The sequence below is a fragment of the Pteropus vampyrus genome, unplaced genomic scaffold (genome assembly GCF_000151845.1).
Source record: "Pteropus vampyrus isolate Shadow unplaced genomic scaffold, Pvam_2.0 Scaffold212, whole genome shotgun sequence".
Taxonomy (NCBI): Eukaryota; Metazoa; Chordata; class Mammalia; order Chiroptera; family Pteropodidae; genus Pteropus; species Pteropus vampyrus.
The window spans coordinates 1132610-1154006 of NW_011888993.1; the positions used below are offsets into that span (position 1 = coordinate 1132610).

At 56.2% G+C, this 21397-nt stretch overlaps 1 protein-coding gene across 1 annotated transcript in view; it reads left to right on the forward strand.

Annotated features, from left to right (window-relative positions):
• CELF5 (CUGBP Elav-like family member 5) overlaps window positions 1-14560 on the forward strand; it is a 42855-nt gene extending 28295 nt beyond the window's left edge. The window contains exons 3-13 of the mRNA XM_023538101.1: window positions 4-52; window positions 1765-1893; window positions 2802-2881; window positions 4511-4657; window positions 5385-5526; window positions 5608-5754; window positions 7321-7383; window positions 7875-7958; window positions 10049-10192; window positions 12253-12416; window positions 13626-14560. Of these exons, the coding sequence (XP_023393869.1) occupies window positions 4-52; window positions 1765-1893; window positions 2802-2881; window positions 4511-4657; window positions 5385-5526; window positions 5608-5754; window positions 7321-7383; window positions 7875-7958; window positions 10049-10192; window positions 12253-12380 (1113 nt within the window). The 3' untranslated portion in view covers window positions 12381-12416; window positions 13626-14560. The remainder of the gene's footprint in view (window positions 1-3; window positions 53-1764; window positions 1894-2801; window positions 2882-4510; window positions 4658-5384; window positions 5527-5607; window positions 5755-7320; window positions 7384-7874; window positions 7959-10048; window positions 10193-12252; window positions 12417-13625) is intronic.
• Window positions 14561-21397: the final 6837 nt, after the last annotated feature.

Below are 21397 nucleotides of genomic sequence, written 5' to 3' on the forward strand. Positions count from 1 at the left end.
CAGATGGCGCGGCCAATCCAGGTGAAGCCTGCGGACAGCGAAAGCCGCGGAGGTAGTTGTCATCTCTCCGTGGCCTCTGGGCTGGGGGTTGGCTGAGAACCAGGGAAGGAGGGACACCCCTGCGCAAAAGCCTGCAGCAGTCACCTGCCTGCTCCGACGCCCCAGGGGAGGGGACGGGAGAGCAGGGCGGTGGTGTCCTCTCTTCCCAGCCACAGAGTCCCAGGCCAGGGCCAGCTGCTTCCCCTGGAGCTCGAAATGCCTCACTGCTCTCAGGGTGCAGAAGTGGGGTCTCCAGACGCAGAGGGGATGGGGTCCTGAAAGGGCTGCGGATTGATTTCCGGCGTGTGCACGTGTCCGCACCTGGACAAGTGCATCCAGGTGTATATATGTGACCACGCACACCTGGTCATGCCCGCGTGCGGGTGTGTGCAAGTATGTGCCGCGTGCATGCGTGTTTGTGCGGCTGGGGCCGTGGGCATGCGTGCGCGCTGCGTGCGTGCGTGCGTGCTGCGTGCCCAGCCCCTGCGCGGGTGTTTGCGTTTGAGCTCCTAAGCTTGACTCTAACAGGCTGGACATGTGGGCACGCGGGCTGGGGGCCTGGCAGTCTGCGTGGGACTGCACTGCGTGCTGGGGGCTTGCCTATGGGGGGGTGCTTGGCTGTGCTCAATGGGACCCAAGGATCGTCATTCTTGGGGATTTTCATGCCCCCCTCCCCATCGCAGGTGGATTGAGGGCCGAGGGAGAGCAGCCAGCCCTGGGGGTGGTGTGGAGGGCAGGGCCGAAAGGCCCCTCGTGCATGGGTAGGAGCCTAGTAAAGGCCATCGGGCTGGGAGCCCGTTTCCAAACTCTCTAACCTGGCTGCCATTGTGGTCAGCAATTCAGAGGTGGGGTCTGCGTTTCTCCATCTCTTCCTCCCTCTCCCTCCGGATTGCTGTTTCTCTTTCCTTTTTCCCTCCTGTCTCTCTGCGCCTCTGAGTCTCTCTCTGTCTGTCTCCTTCTCTCTCAGCCTCTCCCTGTCTCTCTCTCCTTGACTCTCAGTCTCTCCCGGCTGTGTCTCTCCCTCCCTCCCACCCCTATGAGTGACAGCTGCCGGAGAAAGGGTCTCCATAGTAACCCAGCTCACCATCACCCAGAGAGGAAGCTGCCGTGGTCCTGATTACAGGGGAGCAGTGTGGTTATCGAGGGGGCAGGGCCCTGGTGCCTGACATAGGCGAGGTTAGCCAGGACTGACTCCTGGCCTTAGACTTGGGCATCGACTAGGCACCCACCCCAACCCCACCGGACAGGGAGTGCGGGCTTCCCAGGCGCCCTTACTCACTGAACAGCGAGGCTGGGCGGGGGAACTCTTCCAGGCACGGTGAGGATGCAGAGGCCATCAGCTCTCACCCCATCCTGGAAAATCTAGATGGCTGACAGACAGACAGGGACCTAGGCCAGGCCAGGCAGTTCCTAACCCTGGTACTGTGCGTGGCTCTCTGAGGCCCAGCAGGGAGAAGCTGGCTTTGCCGGGTGGGTGGGAGCAGTGGAGTAGAGGCCCCGGAGGATCAAAGGGAGGACATTCCAGACATGGTGGTGGAGGTGGGGGTCACTGCGTGAGGAAAGGCGTGAACATGGGACCTTGCAGGGACGTGGGAGGGTGGAGAGACCCAGGGCAGGGAAAGCGCGTGGGTGTCACCTCCCTCGCAGGCGCAGAACGGGCCCAGCTGAGGAATTCCTGGAGACCCGCAGGCCTGGACTCGGCTGAGGTGGTGTCTCCGCCCACAGGGGACCGGAAGCTGTTTGTGGGGATGCTGAACAAGCAGCAGTCGGAGGAGGACGTGCTGCGGCTGTTCCAGCCCTTTGGGGTCATCGACGAGTGCACGGTGCTCCGGGGGCCAGATGGCAGCAGCAAAGGTCAGGGTCGTGGCTGGCTCTGGGGGCGGGGCCGGGCCGAAGGGGGCGGGGCCGGGTCCTGGAGCGGGGGCGGGGCACTGCAGGGGCGGGGCCTGAGACAAGGGGGCGGGCGCGGGCGAAGGATGTGGGGCCTCACAGGTCCTGCCTCTGTGCCCATGTCCGCCTGGGATTGCCTGCCTCTACCTGACCATCCGCGGAACTATTCCGCCTGGCTTTGCCTGTGTCCTGTGGGCTGTCTTACGGCCTGATCCTACCTATTCCAGCTCTCCCGAATGGCTGTACTTTCTAGGAATGATTGTTTACTGACCTCCCGAGACTTGTTTGCCTGTCTGCCCACGTGACTGTATGTGGCTAGGGTTGAGTATCACTCCTCCTGCGCCTCTTGGTCTGACTCTTTCTGCCTGAGTGTCCAGGTGACTCTTTCTGTCTGGGTCTTCATGTGTGTGATGGTCTCTGGCTGGCTGCCCACCTGATTCTGTGTGTGACTGGCCCACTGGGTCTGCCCTTGTCTGGAGACTTTATCCCCATTTCTCCAAGTCTGGTCACCTGGGCGTATCTGTCCGGGTCTGAGTGTATCTCTGCCCGAGTATGTCCACAGGACTGTATCTCTCTGTGTCTCTGCCTGACCGTTTCTCATTTTACTTCTGCACATCCGACTACAACTCTGGATCTTGTGGTGTTGGTGGCTGGTGGGTGTTCTCTAAGCCTGTCCCCTGCCCTTGATTGTGTGCTATCTGGCTGGCTAGCTTCCTGATGGAATGGCTGGCCGACTGTCTGACTGTCTGGCTTTCTGGCCGCCTGTGTCTGATGCTGACCGGCTGCCCAGGGCTCCCAGCTCCCTCTCCTGTGGCATCTCCTGCCCAGAAAGACCCCGTGGCCTCTCACCTGTTCTCTTTCTCCTGGAGCAGGCTGTGCCTTCGTGAAGTTCTCCTCCCACACGGAGGCTCAAGCGGCCATCCACGCCCTGCACGGCAGCCAGACCATGCCGGTGAGCAGGGGCTGCGCAGGCCATGGCGGCGGAGCGGGGGGTGGGGGGGCGCGTGGGAAACGGAAGAGGGGTCTGTCCCTGCCGTTCCAGCCACTCGGTGGCGCTCAGCCCTTCTTCAGAGAGGGCACAGGTGGAGGCAGAGGGCAGATCCCTGCTGGTGGGCGGATGTGTGTGAGTGAATGTGCGAGCGTGCAAGTGTGTGGCTGCATGTGTGTGCACGTGTGTGTGAGAGCGCAGGTGGGTGTGCGCATGCCGGTGTGAGTGTGCGATTATTAGTAGGTGAGGGTTACGCGAGCACCCGTGTGCTCACGAGGTGTGTACGTGAGTGTGCATGGTTAAATGTGCATGGGAGCCGGTGCCTATGTAATGTGTACATGCCTGGGGGCTGTGGCGAACAGGTGCGCACATCTGTGTCCGTGTGTGTGAGGATAAGTGCATATGTGTGTGGATGAGCGCGTGCGAGTACGGGTATGTGATTATGTGTGCATAGTAACTGTATGTGCTTATGTGTGTATGTGTGTGATTTTGTGCATGAGAATGTATGAATGCATGCGTGCAAGTGTGTGAGCCTGCGCGGTGAGTGCAAACGTGTGAATGTGTGTAAGTGTACAGGAGAGTCTCTCAGGATAAGTGAGACCTGAGGGTGGGTGGGATTTGCCGAGGCCAGCAGGGGACAGGAAGACATGGAGAGTGACAAGGTCAAAGGTGGGGAGGGGACCGGCGGCTGCAGAGGAACAGGGGAGGATGGCTGGAGGGGCCTGTGGTTCAAGGCCAAGGTGCAGGGGTTCCTCCTAGGGTGGAAGGGAGCCACAGAGGGTTTCGACAGGGGTGGGAAAGGGCCGGGTCTGTTAGAAATGTCCCTTTGGGGCCGGAGTGGGAGGTGGGCAGGGGCAGGACTAGAGCCAAGACCTTGTGGGTCAGCAGCTGCGTGAGGCTGGGGAGGACCAGCCAGGCATTGGGAGTGGCCCTGCCCCCCGGGAAGGGGCTCCTGGAGCCACCATCCCTGTACATAAATGTGCAAACTGCTCTGGAAGATGAGCCTTAGAGGACCAACTCTTCTCTCAGTTGTTCTTGAAAGTGGTATAAAGCACAGGGCGGTCCCAGAAGAGCAGGTGTCAGGTTTAGTCCCCGGAAGAGCAGGACTCAGCTCAGCCGCAGGTCAGGCTTCCTCCTGCTCACAGCCGTCCAGTGATGGAGCTGGCAGGGAGTGAGCGCTCCATCAAAGGGGGCATGTCAGCCTCTCTGGTGGCTGGATTCTCACCTGTTCTCAGGTGTGGGTGACACTTATAGGGTTCTTCACCTGGGGCCTCCATTGTTCTTTAGGAGTTGGATTCTCCTCCTGTGTTTGAGAGTGTGGCTGATAGGTCCTCCCTTGCACCCCAGACACAGCCCCCAGGGCCCGGATGCCCCACCTGTGTGCAGGGACGGCTGCACGGTCAAGTGCGAGATCCGGGACTCTGATCTCCAGGCTGTCTCGCTTTAGCGCCTGAGGTCTGCAGCTAGGGGTGGCGGACAGCTGCTGCTGTCTCCACCCCTCATCCAAGGGCCTGCACTGGTGTAGTTCTGGGGACCCCAGTCCTGGATACCCCCCTCCTTTTTTTCCCTTCCTGCTTGTGGCTGCCCCTGCAGGGTGCCTCCTCCAGCCTGGTGGTCAAGTTTGCCGACACGGACAAGGAGCGAACACTACGGCGCATGCAGCAGATGGTGGGCCAGCTGGGCATCCTGACGCCATCCCTCACCCTGCCCTTCAGCCCTTATAGTGCCTACGCTCAGGCTGTGAGTGACCCCAGCAGACATGCTTCTGTCTCCCGTGGGGCTCCCGAGACCACTCTGGGGGGCTGGCTCAGTCTTTCTTCATGTAGTCTCTGTTAAGGGGATCTGCCTCTCTGCCCATCTTTCTGTCTCTTCCCCAACCTCTCTGACTCAGGGTCCTATCCTGACCATAACTGAGCCTCCAGCCATAAACAGAGTCCTGAGCCCAAGCTAAACCCTAACTCCAAACTGACATGACCCCATGCTCAGCCCCCAAATCCAGGCCGAGCCTCAACCCCGAACCAAGACCAAACCCAGAGCGAGCCTCTAAATCCAGGATGACCCCACACTAAGTCCCAATCTTGGCTGAATTCGGTGTTGGCTGATCCCTGATCCCAGGCCAAGATCAAATTCCTGGCTGAGCCCTGGTCCCTGGGTGAGCTTTAATTCCTAAATGGACCCAGACTGAGCCCTAATTCCAGGCTGAGCCCAGATCCGAGACGGAGTCTTGACCCCAAGGCTGAGTCCTGATTCCTGGCTGAGCCCTGATCCCAAGGCTGAACCCTGATCCTATACTGAGCCTTGATCCCAAGCTAAACCCCAATCCCTGACTGAGCCCTGACCCTGGCCCGAACCAAGATATCCAGCCTGACCCACACCTAGTCACTGGAGGACTAGGCCTGCCCCCATGAGCTATGATCTCAGGGCAGGTGCCACACTGACTGCATGCTGACTCCCTCTCCACCCCCAGCTCATGCAGCAGCAGACAACGGTCCTGTCCACCTCGGGCAGCTACCTGAGCCCCGGCGTGGCCTTCTCACCCTGCCACATCCAGCAGATCGGCGCCGTCAGCCTTAATGGGCTGCCTGCCACACCCATCGCCCCTGCCTCTGGTGAGAGCCCGCCAGGGGCCCAAGGGTAGGTGGGCAGGGCTGGGGCCGGGCACAGGCTCCCCTTGACGCTCTTCTCTGCAGGGCTGCACTCGCCCCCACTGCTCAGCACTGCCGCCGTGCCCGGCCTCGTGGCTCCCATCACCAACGGCTTTGCAGGTGTCGTGCCCTTCCCTGGCGGGCACCCCGCCCTAGAAACTGTATATGCCAATGGCCTCGTGCCCTACCCAGGTAATTTGGGTGGTCCCTGGTGCTAAGGACAGTGGCAGGGGGCAGGGATGGTGTCTCTGGGACAAGCATGATTTCCTGTGCCTTTGTGCCCAGGGAACAGAGGGGCAGAACAAAGGGCGTCTCCGCTGAACAAATGTGAGCAGTGGGTACAGAGAAGGAGGGTAAACGTAGAAACTCTGCACCCAGATGTTTCTGGGTCCATATTTGGCTTCGGTGGCACTGGTGGCTTCTTTAAGTCTCTGAGCTTTAGTTTGCTCATCCGGGAAACAGGGCGAATAACATCACTCATCTCATGAGGCTGCATTGACTATGAAGTCAGTATGTAAAATGCAGTATGTAAATTGTGAGACCCCGCCCCCGAGTCCTGGCCCCGCCCAACGCCTCCCTGTCGCCCTGCCCGCACCGTGGCCACGCCCCCTCCCCCAGACCGGCGTTGGCCCCGCCCACATCCCCTACTACCAAGTAACACGTCCCCTACTACCAAGAATAGCACCATCGGCCTTAATTATTTTAATTACTATTTGGGAAGATACCAGTACCTGTATTCAGTCATTCATTCGCTCACTCAGTATTGACTGCACACTGATGTGGGCTGGGCCTTGCCCTCATGAAGCAGAGGTACCGTCTTTCTCTACCCTATACTATGATTTCAAGGCAAACATCTTCCAACACCTCACTGATGTGAAGTAAGTCATCTGTGTTTCCACCATCGAGGAGAATTTACTTTTATTTTTATTTTGAAATGATTGGAGGCTCATGGGGAGTTGCCAAAATAATACAGAGAAGTTCCGTGTACCCCTCACCCAGCTTCCCCTGATGCTAACCTCTTACATAACCATTGTGAAAACCGGGAAACTGACATCGGTACCGAACGATGAACTCAACTACAGGAGGAGCGCTTATTCAGATTTCCCCTGCTTTTTACATGCATCGTGTATGTGTGTGTGGTTGTATGCCATTTTATCGCAGGTATAGATTCTTGTAATCACCAGCACAATCAAGATGCAGATCTGTTCTAGCTCTACAGAGCAGTTCGATCATGTGACCCGTTTACAGTCGCGCCCCCCAACACCTTTCCATCCTCTGGCTACCTCTCTCTATACGAGCAGAATCTTTTGGCTGATTTTTTCCCCAGACTCACCAGTTCTGGTGGCCTGGACAACTTCTCCCCTCCCCGAGTGAGAGAGGTGAATGCATGAGGGTGGGTGAGGGTCTGGAGCAGAATCCTGGAGTCCTGGAGAATCTAGAGAATAAACGGAAAAAGGGAGGGGACCAGGTCGGGAGACAGAGATGGGAGTGATGTTCTGACCACTCTCTAAAAGTCCAAGAAACCTGAATTCCAGTAAGGCTTCTGCCATTTCCTATCTGAATGAATGGCCCTGTGCCAGTTACTTCACCTCTCTGAGCCTCAGTTTCCCCACCTGTAACACGGGAGTCATCCTTGCAAAATGTTTACGAAGAGGTGAAGCTGGGGCGGTGTTCCTTGCTCCCCTTCCGGAACTTAAGGTCGGAGGCGGTGGATGGCAGGCTTCTGCCGCCCCACTTAGCCCCTCCGTCTGCCCGCAGCTCAGAGCCCGACCGTGGCCGAGACCCTGCATCCCGCCTTCTCCGGAGTCCAGCAGTACACAGGTAAGGAGGATGCGGGCCGGTATCTCGTCCTCCCACCCCCGTGCGGCCCCGCCCCTAAAGGAGCCCCGCCCCCAGGGCTCGGCCCTCGGCCTTCTCTGCCGGCCACGCCTCCTACTTCTGGCCCTGACCCAGTTCTACCTCTCCCGCCCTGCTTCGGCGTCCATTCCCGCCATCAGAGCCCACCTTTGGTCCTGCCCTGACATCCTTCCCCGCCTTCGCCAACACCCCAACCCTTCTCTGGCTCGTGAGACCTGCCGTGGCCTCACCCCGAACTCGAGACCCCGCCCCCGAGTCCTGGCCCCGCCCCACGCCTCCCTGTCGCCCTGCCCGCACCGTGGCCACGCCCCTCCCCCCAGACCGGCGTTGGCCCCGCCCACATAATCGGGGCCGCCCCGGCAGCCCCGCCCCCTTACGTCTTAGCCCCGCCCCACTCGGGGAGCGCTCCCCGCCCCCCGCGGCCTCACACCCGCCTCCGCTCCCGGTCTCTGCAGCCATGTACCCCACCGCGGCCATCACGCCCATCGCGCACAGCGTCCCCCAGCCGCCGCCCCTCCTGCAGCAGCAGCAGCGAGAAGGTGAGGGGGCCGCGACTCCCCTGGGCGCCAGCCCCGCCCTCTAACCGCCCCCTCCACCTCCCGGGCCCCCACTCGGCCCGGCCTCTGGGGGTCTCTACGTTCGCGGCGGGGGGCCAGGCAGGCCTGGGTTCAAGTCCTGACGCTGCCCCTGCGTGTTTGGGGAGCAGCTGAATCTCCCTGTCTGAGCCTCAGTCTCCTCTGGAAAGTGGGAACCATGCTTTGATCCCGTAGGCATAGAGATATCCTCTCCAAAACGGGATGATTTCTCTAAATTTTTGGAGAGGACACTCGTTTTGAGGTTGCGGGCGGAGCGATGAGGAATTTCCGGTAAACTGAGGCCTCCCCAGTGAAGGCGAGGGAGGGAAGGAGTTCGACTCTGGAGTCGGACAACCGGGGTTCAGGTCCACCCAGTTCTGACTTGTGACATGAGGAAGGCACCTCACTACCTCGTGCCTCAGTTTCCTGGTCTGCAACACGGGCGACCATCCGTGCCAACAGGTGTTACTGGAAAATAAGCAGTGGCTGTTCCTGATACACAGTGGGCGCCCAGCACCGGGGGAGTCTCTTCCTCTCTTTAATCCATCTAGTGGGGATGGGACTGGGGGGCTGGGGAGAGGTGACCAACCAGAAAAGCCCCAGATCACCCCAAGGCAAAGGAAGCCCACAAACAAGTCAAAAAAAAAAAAAAAAGGTAGGATCCTAATAAAAACGGCAGCACAGTTTTATGAATGTTAGATGACTAAGAAATAACATGGATACTACAAAAAATACGGCATTTTATCATGGAGGAGACCTGAAATTTGCATGTGGAAGTTTCATCGGAAGGGTTGCAGCATGTGAGTTACTGTGAAATAGTGGAAAGAGGTCGTCTGAAGTCAGATGGGGACAGGTGTGGCTCCTAACACACTTGGGAAACGGAGGAGGTCGGTAGGTGTCTGTGTGCTTGCGCTTGCGCGTTTTGTTTTACGAAGCTTGCTTCGGCCGGGTGCGGTTTTCCGCATTCACCTTGTGCTTCTTGGAGACGAGACAGCCCACCAGCAAACACAAAATTTGCGTTACGCTCAAAATTGTTCCGTAACATATCGATCACGTTGGAACACAACTTGCATTTTAAAAACAAGCCTTCGGGACCTGCAGGTGGGAAGTAGAACTGAGGTTCTAATAAGGAAGTTACCGGGTGGGTATAGTTGTGTGATCTTGAATTTTGCATTTTCTCAGGTGGGGAATTCTCATGGCGAGGGTGGGGGGAGTTCTGGGTGGTTGGACGGTGACTTTCGCTTTAGGGAGCGTGGGAGAAGATTTGGGAACTGTTCGTAGCTTCAGGTAATCAAGGTTTTTAAATGATTATCATTTATAGTTTGTATATGAGCCATGCACTGGAGATTATATGAGGAGGGGATGATTTCAAGGATTATCTGTGTTTGTTTGTTTTGTTTTTTTAATTTCTCGGTATATTCTACCATTTAAAAATTATCTGTAGTTTCAGGATATCTGGGGTTCGTGACTGGAGAATTCTTTTTATTTTACTTGATTTTATTTTTGCATCATCTGAGTTTTGAAAATTATCTAAAGTTAGAATTATCCAAGGTTTTTGGAAAATATATCTGGATATTTGGGGTTTGGAACCAGAGAATTATTTGTTGTTTTGTTCTATGAGCGTCGGACTTTAAAAAACAACGGACATTTTAATTTAGAAGCCGTTTTAGACTTACAGAATTATTGCAAAGATAGATCAGAGCTCCCATATACCTCACACCCAGTTTGCCTGATTTATGTAAGTGATCTGGAGTTTGAAGCTTAGGGATTTTCCAGGAGTTTGGGGTTGCTTGGGATTTATCTTTGTTTGCGGGGAGAGGCAGGAATCATTTGAATTTCATAAATTATTTGGGGCCTGAGGATCGTCAGATGTTTGGAAGTGTCTGTGTGCCCACCCCCCACCCCATTTCCATACTCCTTTCTGGGTGTCATGGGGCACCCCTCTCCTGACAGCTGGAGAAGCCAGATGTGGGCTCTGGACCCGTGCCCCTCCCCCCGGGGGGGTCCACCTCCCCTCCTTGGGGGCTTTACCTCTTTCTCTCCCCCACCTGCAGGTCCCGAAGGCTGTAACCTGTTTATCTACCACCTCCCCCAGGAGTTTGGAGACACGGAGCTGACGCAGATGTTCCTGCCCTTCGGCAATATCATCTCCTCCAAGGTGTTTATGGATCGGGCCACCAACCAGAGCAAGTGTTTTGGTGAGTACCTGCTGTGGGCGCCCTTCCTGCTGGACCCTGTCCAACCCACGCCCCTAGGCCTGGAATGGGGAGGACGAGAGGGGGTGGTCAGCCATGAGACAGGCCTGGTCCAAAGAATCACATTAAAAAAAAAATAGAATCACATTCATAATCAGACTGAGCACTTATTAAGCATCTACTGTGTGCCAGGCACTTGCCACACATTCTTTCTAAAGCTCATTCATTCATTCATTCATTCATTCAACAAAGAGATATAGTGTGCCCCTGCTGTGTGCCGGGCACAGAGCTGTGAAGGAAGCCGACAAACTCCTGCCCTCAGAAAGATCTTACTATACCGCCCGACAGATGATGGAGGTGCTCCACATCCGGGCTCCGAGCCATCGGCCCCACTTGAAATGTGCCCAGTGAGACCGAAGGCCTGAATTTTAATTTGTATTTAATTTTCAATGAATTTAAATTTAAATAAGCACCATAGCCAGTGGCATCGGAATCGGAAAGCACAGGTTTAGGGGGAGGAGATGAAAATAAACAAATGTCAGATACAGACCAGGGAGCTATAGATGGTATGAAGAAAAGCAGGCGTGACCGATGAGGAGCCAGCGTGGGGAAACCCGGGGGATGAGTGTTCCAGGCGGCGGGAACGGCATGTACAAAGGGCCTGGGGCTGGATTATGTGCGTTGCAGGAACAGCGAGGAGAAGGCCGTGTGGTGGAACAGAGTGAGGGGCAGAGGGAGGAGGCGAGGGCAGGGAGGGGAGAGGCAGGTTGTGCAGGGCCTCGTGGGCCACGACATGGACTTCCTTGTCCCTAGAAACAGGAAATTAGGGCTCAGAGAGGCAGTGCCACCTGTTCAAAGCCACACAGCAGCAGAGGGGCAGAACCTGGATTAGAACCAGTCTGTTCGATTCCAAAATCTGGACTGTCAACCCCTCCCTGCCCAACTCGACTATTTTTTGTTTCCTGTATTACTCAGTATCCAGCCATAAAAAGGCAAGGATTGTCCCAATTTACTGAGGGAGGAAAGAGAGACATAGGGTGGTCTAGTGACGCACTAGAGGTCACACAGCAAGTAAGGGACCCCAGCAGTGCCTAGGCCCCCTGTTGTGTATCCTGGCCCCAGGAGGAAGAGGAAATTTCTGGGGGAAAGCCTACCCAATCACTTCCAACAATCGGGGGTCACATGCCTTCTCTGAGCCTCTCAGTTTGCTCATCTTTATAATGGGGGGAAGGAGATAATAGCTCTGAATTCCCCCATCGCTCCCCATGGGCCTCCGCAAGACTCCTCAACCCTGACCCCCCACTTGGCCTCTCACACAGAGCCCTGGTGTCCCCACCTCCAAATGATTGCACATGTGGTCCCCTCCCCCTGGAGGACCCCTGGCCCTTATGGCCTCCACACCTGCCCTGTGAAGCCTGTGAGGACCAAGAGGTGAGGGGGAGGGGGAGGGCCAGGTGCGCTCCAGGTGGCAGGTGGAGGGAGTTTGGGCCGGTGGCAGTTTAAGGAGGGGGAAGCTTAAGTGTTTCTGATGGTCTTAGGGAAGACTGGGGAAAGAGAAACGGATAGAAGAGAGAGGGAGGGAAGGTGAGAAGGCGAGAGAGAGAAGAGGTAGAGAAGGAGGGACAGAGAGAAGAGACAAAGACACACACACACACACACACACGCAGAGAGACAGAGGGACAGCTAAGACCCCAGATGGATAGAGGTCTCAGGAGGCTGACGTCCTGGGGAGAGAGAGGGAGAACGTGGCCCTCCCAGGACCCCCAGAAGGCCTACCTGTCCCCCACTCTGGATGGGAAGCCTCAGCAGAGCAGACCCCAGGTAAGGAGTGAGCGCCCCACCCCCAGAGGCATGCAAGTCCAGGGGTGTCAGACCAGGCCGGGGCTGCTGCGTGTCCTCTGGCAAGCCCTGCCACCTCCCCCAGCCCGTCTCCCGTCTGGCCCTGCGAGCGCACCCCCCCACCCCCAGGACCCCGTGCGCCGGGAGCCAGGGCCGCAGCACTGGAGCGAGCCGAGAGGACGCCCACGGCGCCCACCATGGCGGGTCCACCCCGGTCTCCGCAGGCTTCGTGAGCTTTGACAACCCGGCCAGCGCGCAGACCGCCATCCAGGCCATGAACGGCTTTCAGATCGGCATGAAGAGGCTGAAGGTGCAGCTGAAGCGGCCCCGAGACCCGGGACACCCCTACTGACGCCCACAGCCGCCCCCGGCTGCGGGCTTGGCCCAGGTGAGCCGCCAGGCGGCCCCACGCGCCCCGTCTTGTCCGCACCCCTCCCCATCCTGCAAACCTTCCCCAGGCTGGGGGGTGCTGCGAGAAGCCACAAGGAGCCCCCAGGTTGGAGTGGTGGGGACAGAGCTGGACGAAGACACCCCAGTCACCGCCGCAGACGGGAGGGAGGGATTGGGGCAAGGAGGCTGGGGAAGCCGGGGCGGTTGGCAGTTTTTTTGGGGGGCGGGGGGAGGCTTGGTGCCTTGACCGGAAGTCCTGTCCAGGCCTCTTCCAGTTGGGCCCCTCCCATAGCTCCTTATTTAGTGTGATTCACGCCCAAGGGTTGGTGGGAAAGTGAGATTTTGCCCCGCCCACCGGCATGCCAGAAAAAAATCCCCCAAACACACAAATCCCCAAGAGTGTGTTTTGCCATCAGAGCGAACGACTTTATCAGCAACTAATCGCCTTCTTTGGGGAATGAAGAATGAGCCCAAAGGGCCAGTGAGGAGACCACTGACCTCAAGTCTCCACGAGCTTCATCTGTGAAATGGGCTCGTAGAAGTCACCTCCCTGGGAGGCAGCAGGGGGGACTCACACGGGGGACACGATGTTTTCCCAGCTGAACCCCGGACCCGCCACCTAGAAAGCTCTTGATAATGCCTTTCGTTTTTTTAACTTTTTAAATCGTCATTGCCGTCGTCTGGCGCTTAGCGCAAAGCAGGTGCTCAGTTAGGGGCCGGCACCCCCAGGTTTGGGGGTGTGCAGTCACAGTCCTGCACCCCGCAGCCGGGTTTGGGAGCCCGCCACCTGCAAACCAACTCACAGGCGATCTGCACGCTTTTAACATGCTGGGAGAGCACTTCCTTCCTGAGCACCTACTATGCGCTAGCCACTGTTTACGGCACTTGGGGACACAGCCGCGAATGAACAGAAACAGGGGGCGGGCAGAGGGAAAAACTGCCTTCCTGGGACTTCTGTGGCAGGCAGCAGGGGAGAGTGACACGAAAGGAGTATTTGTCCCCAGTCGCCAGATGAGGACACGGGCTTCGCGACCCTAAATCTGTTCCAAGCTGGGTTTGTCAGCCTCCAGACTCCCAAACTGACTCTGAAAAGATTAGGGGCTTGGGGCCCCAGACCCCAGCCCGGCCGGGGCAAGGGGGGGGGCGGGATGAGGCCGGCTGCCGGGTGCCCGCTCCGCGCTCCCTAACGCGCCTCCTTCTCCGCCAGGTGAGGGGCGTCCCACCCCAGGAGGGTTTCCCGCTTCATCTGGTCCAGGAGATTTTCGTAAATTCCAACCGAGCTCGGACACCAGCCCTCCCTCCCTCTCCCGTCTCCCCTTGCCCCCCCAAAATGTGAACCGCTGCCCAAGGGGGCGGGGAGGGGGGAGCTCCTGAGGTGGGGGCCCAGGGGTCCACCAGCCCCTCCTGGGGGATTTCCTCGCTTCCTGCCACACGCCACCTTGGTGGCTTCCCCAAACGAAATCACAACTTTTCCTATATATATATATGCATATATATATAGAGCTATAGACGGTATATATATTTTTTGAGTATAGATCATGGGACCAAACTTTTCTGACTTCCTTCCATCCCTGGGCGGGTCACTCAGCAGGGACACACGAAGGGCTGAGGCCGGCCGGGCACCCGGCGTCTCCCCACCTCCGGCTGCCGCGTCAGACCAGGGCGCGGGACCCGGGGAGTCATGGGCCAACCTGCACACCGCCAGGACTTTGGCCCCGGTTCTCGCGGGCCCGTGGGCTCCTCCGGCTGAGCGTCCCTGGTCCCGGCGACTTCCGGAACCCCCACCCTCTCCCTCGTCCCAGGGCCCCGCCTTCCCGGCGCAGAAGAGACCCCTGGCCTCCCCCGCCCGCCCCCCGAGTCATAGCCTTACTCATGTGGCCAATAGCCCTTAGCTTTTCCGTCGGGGGGCAGACAGGGTTGGGGGGACCCCAACCCCCGCGCGCCCTCCCAAGGGCAGGCAGCCCGCCGTCCCTGCCTTCGGATCACCAGCCTGGAGCTCACGATCTCACGATCTCACGATCTCACGACCAAGGTCTCTGCGCTCGCTCGTCGGACCAGCCCGACCGGCACTGGCCAAGCGCCCCTTTGCCGAAGATACCTCTTCAAAGAATTTTTTTTTTTTTTTTAATTTTGGTCTTTCTGAGCAGGTACAAAGAAGAAAAAAGAAGGGGGGAAAAAAGAGGGGAGGGAATCAAACAACAATGGATTTTTGTTTTCTAGCGGGGGCGGGGAGGGAGATCTTGGGGTGCCTCTGTACAGCTACCCAAACCGTGAAAACCCACCTTGAAGCACAGAGTCAAGTTCGTTTGGACGTCCAGGGGGGCCTCTCGCCAGATGAGGCGCCAGAGAACTTAATAAGCTCAAGAAAAAAAATTTTTAAGGAAAAAAAAAAAAAAACATTCTCTTTTGTTTCTACCAAAATGTGTTGAAGGACCCAGAAAAAAAAAAAACAAATAAAAAAAAAAAAAAAGGAAAAGAAAAAAAAATCTTCTGACCAACTCGTTTCGATATTCCAGAGTTTGATAATAGTTCCGAGACACTCTCTAGCGTGCCTGTGTCCTGTGCGTCTGCGTGTGCAAGCGTGTGCTCAGGGGCCGAGAGGGGGCCTCGTTCGTGTCCCCGGCGCCCGCCAAGCTCCCGCCAGGCCTGGCGTGCAGTGGCGTGTGTCCTTCTGGTCCATGTTTACTGGCTGTAAATACCATTTTTATACTCCACATCGAAGATCTACGTGATTTGTACAATGTACTTTATTTCTGCTACGAGTAATTTCATGAAGTTTCAACTTGCAAACTGACTTTTGGAAACAAACCACACACACACACACACACACACACACACACACACACACACACACACACACACACACACGAGAGGAAGACAAGAAAAGGACTTAGAAGAAGCTTTGAGTTGACTTGGTTTGAATTTCGTGGCTGGAGAGGTTCTTGTCACTGTGGCGTGTTTCAGGTGAGAAGCTGCAAGCGTCATCTTTATGTCCAAAACGCCTCTCTTTGGTCTGGAGAAACCGAAAGTTTATTTAATAAAAGTTTTACTTGCTAAAGGATTGAGCGCTTCCTTATTTGCCCTGTCACGTCAGTGAAGACCGAGTGTGTCTGGGCCCATTGCGTGCCCAACCTAGACAGAGATCCAGATTTGGAGTCAGGGCGTGTGGGAGCGGGTGTTCCAAGGTTTCTTCACCCTCTGGATGAAGCAGATGAAATCTCGGCTGTGGGAACGTCGGGCTTGCCTTCCTCAGGAAGGGCCGGTGCCCGTGTTTCTGGATTCCCACGTTCATTTATTCAGTCAGTCAACAAACATTCCTTGAGCACCTGCTGGACACCTGTTCCTCTGCTGGCCGCCACGGACACGGCAGTGACCGGACAGCTCTGGTTCCTGCCCTCACGGAGGCGGCCCGGGAGATGAGACACTACACAGTACACATTTTTAAAAACAGGTAAAATTCACACATCATAAAAGTCACCATTTTTACCATTTTCAAGTGTGCGATCTAGTGGCATTAAGTACATTTACATGGTTTTGCAGCCATCACCTCTAATTCCAGCATCACCCCAAAAACAACCTCGTCCCCTTTGGCAGTCACTCCCATCCCCTTCCCCAAGCCCCTGGCAACCACTCACTGTCTGTGCATGTGCCTGTTCTGGACATGACACATACATGGAATCACGCACGTGTGGCCTAGTGTGTCCGGCATCTCTCACTAAGCGTCGTGTTTTCAGGGTCCATCTGCGTAGCCAGTGTCAGCGCCTCCCCGCTTTTTACGGCTGAGTGACACTCCCCCATGTGGACGGGCCACGTCGGGTGTATCCATTCATCCGTCCGTGGACGTTTGGGTTGCTGTCCTCTTCGGGCCATTGTAAATAGTGCCACCGTAAATATTCGTGAACACGTTTTGTTTGGACACCTGCTGCAGTGCCCTTGGGCCGTACCCGGGAGCGGAATTGCGGGGCGGGTGGTAATTCCGTGTGTAGCTCTCTGAGGAGCCACTCCGTCGTTTTCCATGACAACCGCCCCATTTTACGTTCCCAACAGCAGTGCACAAGGGTTCCAGTTTCTCCGCGTCCTTGCCGGCACTGTTACAATAGATTTTGAATTGGAATGTTGGGGCAGAAAGTCCCCAGCTGGACCTAACGCGGCTGAGGACCCAGAAGTGCCCTGAGGAGGTGAGACCAGAGAGATGATGTGGCTTTGGCTCCTGCCCCCACTGCCGTGGAGGCCTCAAAGTTCCTCCTCCCCCCAAAAAACCCTAAAACCGGAAGGGGGGAAAAGGGGCCCCGGGAGGGGGCCTGGGCGGGGCCTGGGGGGTGTTAAGAGATGGTACTTGAAACTGATGGGACTCATACTAACTGCTCTGTTTAATGAGCTACGTAGTGTCCTGCTGGATGCTTTGCAGAGCTGTGTCTTTTATCGATAATTCATCCCATTTTAGGGTTTAGGAGGCTGAGGCTCAGAAATGAAGTACCTCGCTCTGTCACGGGAGAACAAGGCCCAGGTGGGGTACGAGCTGGAAAGATGAGCCTGAGTCTGCCTGGAATAGTTTTCTGTGTAGGAGGAACAGCCTGGGTAAAGGCTCAGAGGCTTGAGACGTCATGGTGATTGGACAGTTGGCCGAGGCTGCAGCACCAGGCGAAGGAACAGATGCAGAGACTGTAGGGGCTGGATTATGGAGGTCCTTTCATGATGAAGCACCTACTGTGTGCCAGACTTTGTCCCTGCCCTCCCAAGGCCTCAGTTGAGGAGAAAGGTGGTGGGGGGCGGAAAAGGAACTACCCATCTCCACAAGGAAAAGTAATTCTAGAGTGTGCTAGAAGTTGTGACCACGATGAAACTAGCAAATCCGGGACATTATCTTAGGGCAATGGAGACCCTCAGGCAGGCTTTAAGCAGGGGAGGGACATGACCAGACTGGGGTGCTAGAAGGGTACCTGGGGTGATCTTCGTTTTGACGAGGTGTGACTCGGCACTCTGGAGGATGATTGGGCAGGATAATATTCCTACCGAGTGTTTGCTGAGCACCTACTATCTGCCAAGCGTCGTTTCAAGCCTGTGTGATCCAATACGGTAGGCACTAGGTATGTGTGGCTATTTAAAGTTAAATAGATTTTAATCATTGTAAATTCACTTTCTCAGTCACACTAAGCCACACTCGAAGGGCTCAATAGCCATATGTCCGTTACTACAGAAAGTTCTGCCACTGGTCTAGGCTGCTGCCACCTGTGAGTATGTTCTATTAATAGCCCGACTTTATGATTTAGTAGATTGGGGCCCAGAGAGGTTAAGTGACCTGCCTGTGGCTGCACAGCAGGAGCTGGATCTGGGCCCTCAGGCTGGTCTCTTAACCGCTGCACCATCTCACTCACCTGGGCTGCATAGTGCCTGAAATTCAAATGTCAGCTTGTAATTCAAGTCATTATTTGTAATAGCCCAATTTAAGCTTTTAAGTTTAACTCAAAATTATTAAAGATTTGGAATGCATACCCTTAAAATACAGCGATTCTTCCTGAGTGTCTCCGTAGAGTGAACAGGGGTGTGCTGGGCACGGCCGAGCCCGGCTGTGGTGTAGGCATTCTTTCAGGGGAAATAGGCCGAGTGACACTCAGAGTGTATCTGTCAGCTATTGCTGCATAATGAATCTCCCCACCAAGTTTAGCAAATTAAAATAATACGCATCCATCATCTCATATAGCTTCTGTGGGTCAGGAATCTGGGAGTGGCATAGCTGGGTGGTTCCGGCTCAGGGTCTCGTGAGGTCACAGTGAAGACGTCAGCCAGGGCTGCCTCATCTGAAGGCCCCGCTGGAGGAGCCGCTTCCAGCTGGTCCCCTCACGTGGCCGGTGGCGGGAGGCCCCAGTTCCTCTCCACGTGGCCCTCTCGACCCCTGCCTTTTGTGACTAACCTCCAGGCCACACCCCTACCCTCTGCCTTATTCTGTTTGTTAGAAGCCGGTCACTAAGTTTAGCTCACAGTCACACACGGGCTTGCATACCAGGAGGTGGGACATTTGGGGCCACCTGCGAGGCGGCACCCACAGGGAGCATCCCCGCCGTGGAATACCATGTGGCTCTTAGAGAATGAAATCGTCTCCAGGTCACATTCTTAGATGAAAGTGAAAGATGCAGAAGAACGGCAGGAAATATTCCGTGGCGCGCGCGCGCGCGCGCGCGTGTGTGTGTGTGTGTGTGTGTGGTTTCTTTCCGGGTCACGTGTATGATGGTAAGGATGAGAAAGAAGGACCGGAAGTGTCCTCTCCCGCGTGACGAAGGGAGAGGCTTCGGCAGCAGGGAACAGGAAGGCAGGATGAAGCAGAGTTGAGCCTTAGCTGCAGTCTTTACAGGGTGAATATATTCAGGTATTACTTAGGAAATTAAGGATTCATTTAAAATACATTTTTAAAAGATGAATGGAAAAGGCCGGCCTGGGAGGCATGTGGGGGCCCCCACACAGAAAGGCTTGCACGGCAAGGCCGACAGCCAGCCAGGACCCGAGCCTTGCCAGAGACCACACGAGCTTGGAAGGAGCCCTTCCCCCGTCGGGCCTTCAGATGACACTCCAGCCCGGCCGACGCCTCGGTCGTAGCCTGTGGGAAACCCTGAAGCAGAGACACCAGCTGGGCACCTCCAGATTCCCGACCCACAGGAACTGGGAGATAGCAAATGTTTGAAGCCACTAAGCTGAAAGGTAATGCATTATGCAGCAAAGACAACTCACACATCAGCAAAACCACATCAGCTGCAATGACATAACTACAAAGTACCGGGAATAAACCTCGGGGAAACCTGGAGGAAACGTGGGAACATCTTATTGAGAGACATAAAAGACGATGCCGGGCAAGTGGTGAGCTGGGCGGCCGTGGTACCCAGGGCGACTCACGGTTCCACGAGTTCCCTCCCAGATGAACCTTGAGTTTCTGCACAGTTCAGATCCCCACGGTAGTTTCCACGGAACTGGACAGACTGGTTCTCAGATTCATGAGCATAATTGGATCGTAGGGGAAGCAAGACGAATGGGCCAAAACGAGTGGCTGTTTACTGAGCACCTCGTATGTGCCAGACACAGTTCCCAGTGCTTTATAAGTATTATCTCGTTTAACCGCCACTGCAGCCCTAGGAGGTAAGATCCAGTTTACAGATGAGGACATGTAGAAAGGTTGGCCAGCTGGCTGCAGAGCCTGCCCACTGAGGCTCTATGCCATGCTACCCTGTAAAACACCGAGACACATTATGAAGCTATAGTAACTAAAACAGCATATCCTCAGCGCCTACTGTGTTTTATTTGCTTTTCTATTCCCTAGAGCCTGGCACAGAGCAGCTGCTTACGAAATGTCCTAAAAGTACAAGCGGTTAAGTCTGGAGGGGGACCGCCCAGGGTTTGAACCCAGGCTATGACATTTATCAGGCCAGTGGCTGAACTTTCTGTGGCTCAGTTACCCCTCCCTATGGAAAAGTAAGCCACAGGGCACTCGCCTGAGGCTTGTTGTGGGAATGAACGAGTTAATATTTAGAAGGCCCCGGGTCAGCGCTGAGGAAGTGTCAGAATAACCCCCTTGAAAAGCAAAAAAAAAAAAAAAGTACTTTCTGGAGACTTGCGCCTGGCCACCGGCAGGGGGCAGCAGAGACCCACACCTTCCTCCAGTGTGGGCCCCCTGCTTTGAGCCGCCTCAAGCATTCACCGAGCGTCGGATGCGTGCGCACGCTGCGCAGCTGGGTGAAGTGGTGAGGGGACCCCCTTGCCCTCGCCCCGGGGCTCTCTCCTGGGACACGAAAGCTACCCTGTGCAAAATTCTTAGTTCGTCCTTGAAACTGCTCCGCCTCTCTCCTCCTCTCTCCAGGGCTAACGTGGTCTAAACACTCCCCCCATTCTGGGTTCTCAATATTTGCCGAGCGGTTGAAGGTTCGCATGCCCTTGAGCAACCTCGTTCTCTCTCCAAGCCTCAGTTTCCTCGTCTGTAAAATGGGGTTCGTGAGACTGTGCACTGTCCAGGTCTGTCGAAACGACCAGGGAGATTAATTAATGCACGCGGACGACAGCCTTGTCGTTATTCTATAATATTATGATAAGGCAAAACAGGACCTCCTCCTAAATCAGAAATGGGAGCTCTCGGACTCACTCCTACTGGATTCGAGCAGTGGCGAGCATTTATCGAGCGCCTGCGTGTGCCAGGCGCTGTTGTGTGCCGGAGCCTACAGGGAACAAAATGCAAAGATTCCTCGCCCCGCCCCTCGCCCGCCCCGCCGCTCCCCCTCGCCCCGCCCCCACCTCCGCCTCCTCCTCCCCGAGCCTACAGAAGCGAAGTGAAGGTGATGGCGATCCTCACATTCATGAGACCATCAGCCAATCCACCCCCTGAAGTTGGCCCGTCATCAGAGCTTGGGTTCTTGCGATGTCAGGAGTGACGCAGGCAGCGATCCTTAGAGGCGCAATAACCTTCATTCTATAGAGAAGGAAGTTAGAGCAACATATACCTGCCTCTCTTTGGGGGTCTGTACAATGAAGGTCGGGGTTTGCGAGGCGGACCAATGGCACCGAAATGGCTTTGCCATCCTGGGTGAAGTCCAGAGATACGTTTTGAGCGCTCGCCCCCCACCAGCTGGGGCGCCGGGTTGCTGCGTAGAGCTGGAGGTTCAGCACCCGGGGTCGCGGACAGCTCCAGGATCTGGCCGTAGAGCTGCTGGGTGGGCGGGTGATTCCGGGGACAGGATCCAGAAGGAGCCCCAGACCCCCAGCCTGTCCACAGGGACAAGAGCCTAACCTTTCTCCGCTGGTCTGCCGCGCATCAAAATCAAAGCCTGCAGTGAGCCCACTGGACATCTCCAAGCAGCCACTCCTCAGGCCAGAACTGATCCTGGTCCCCAATCCCACCGCTCCACAGCGGCTTCATCTCAGCAGATGGTAGTCTCATCCTTTCCCCGGCTGGGCCAAGAATTTCGTTGTCCTCGACGCTACCCTTTCTTCCTCGACAGCCAA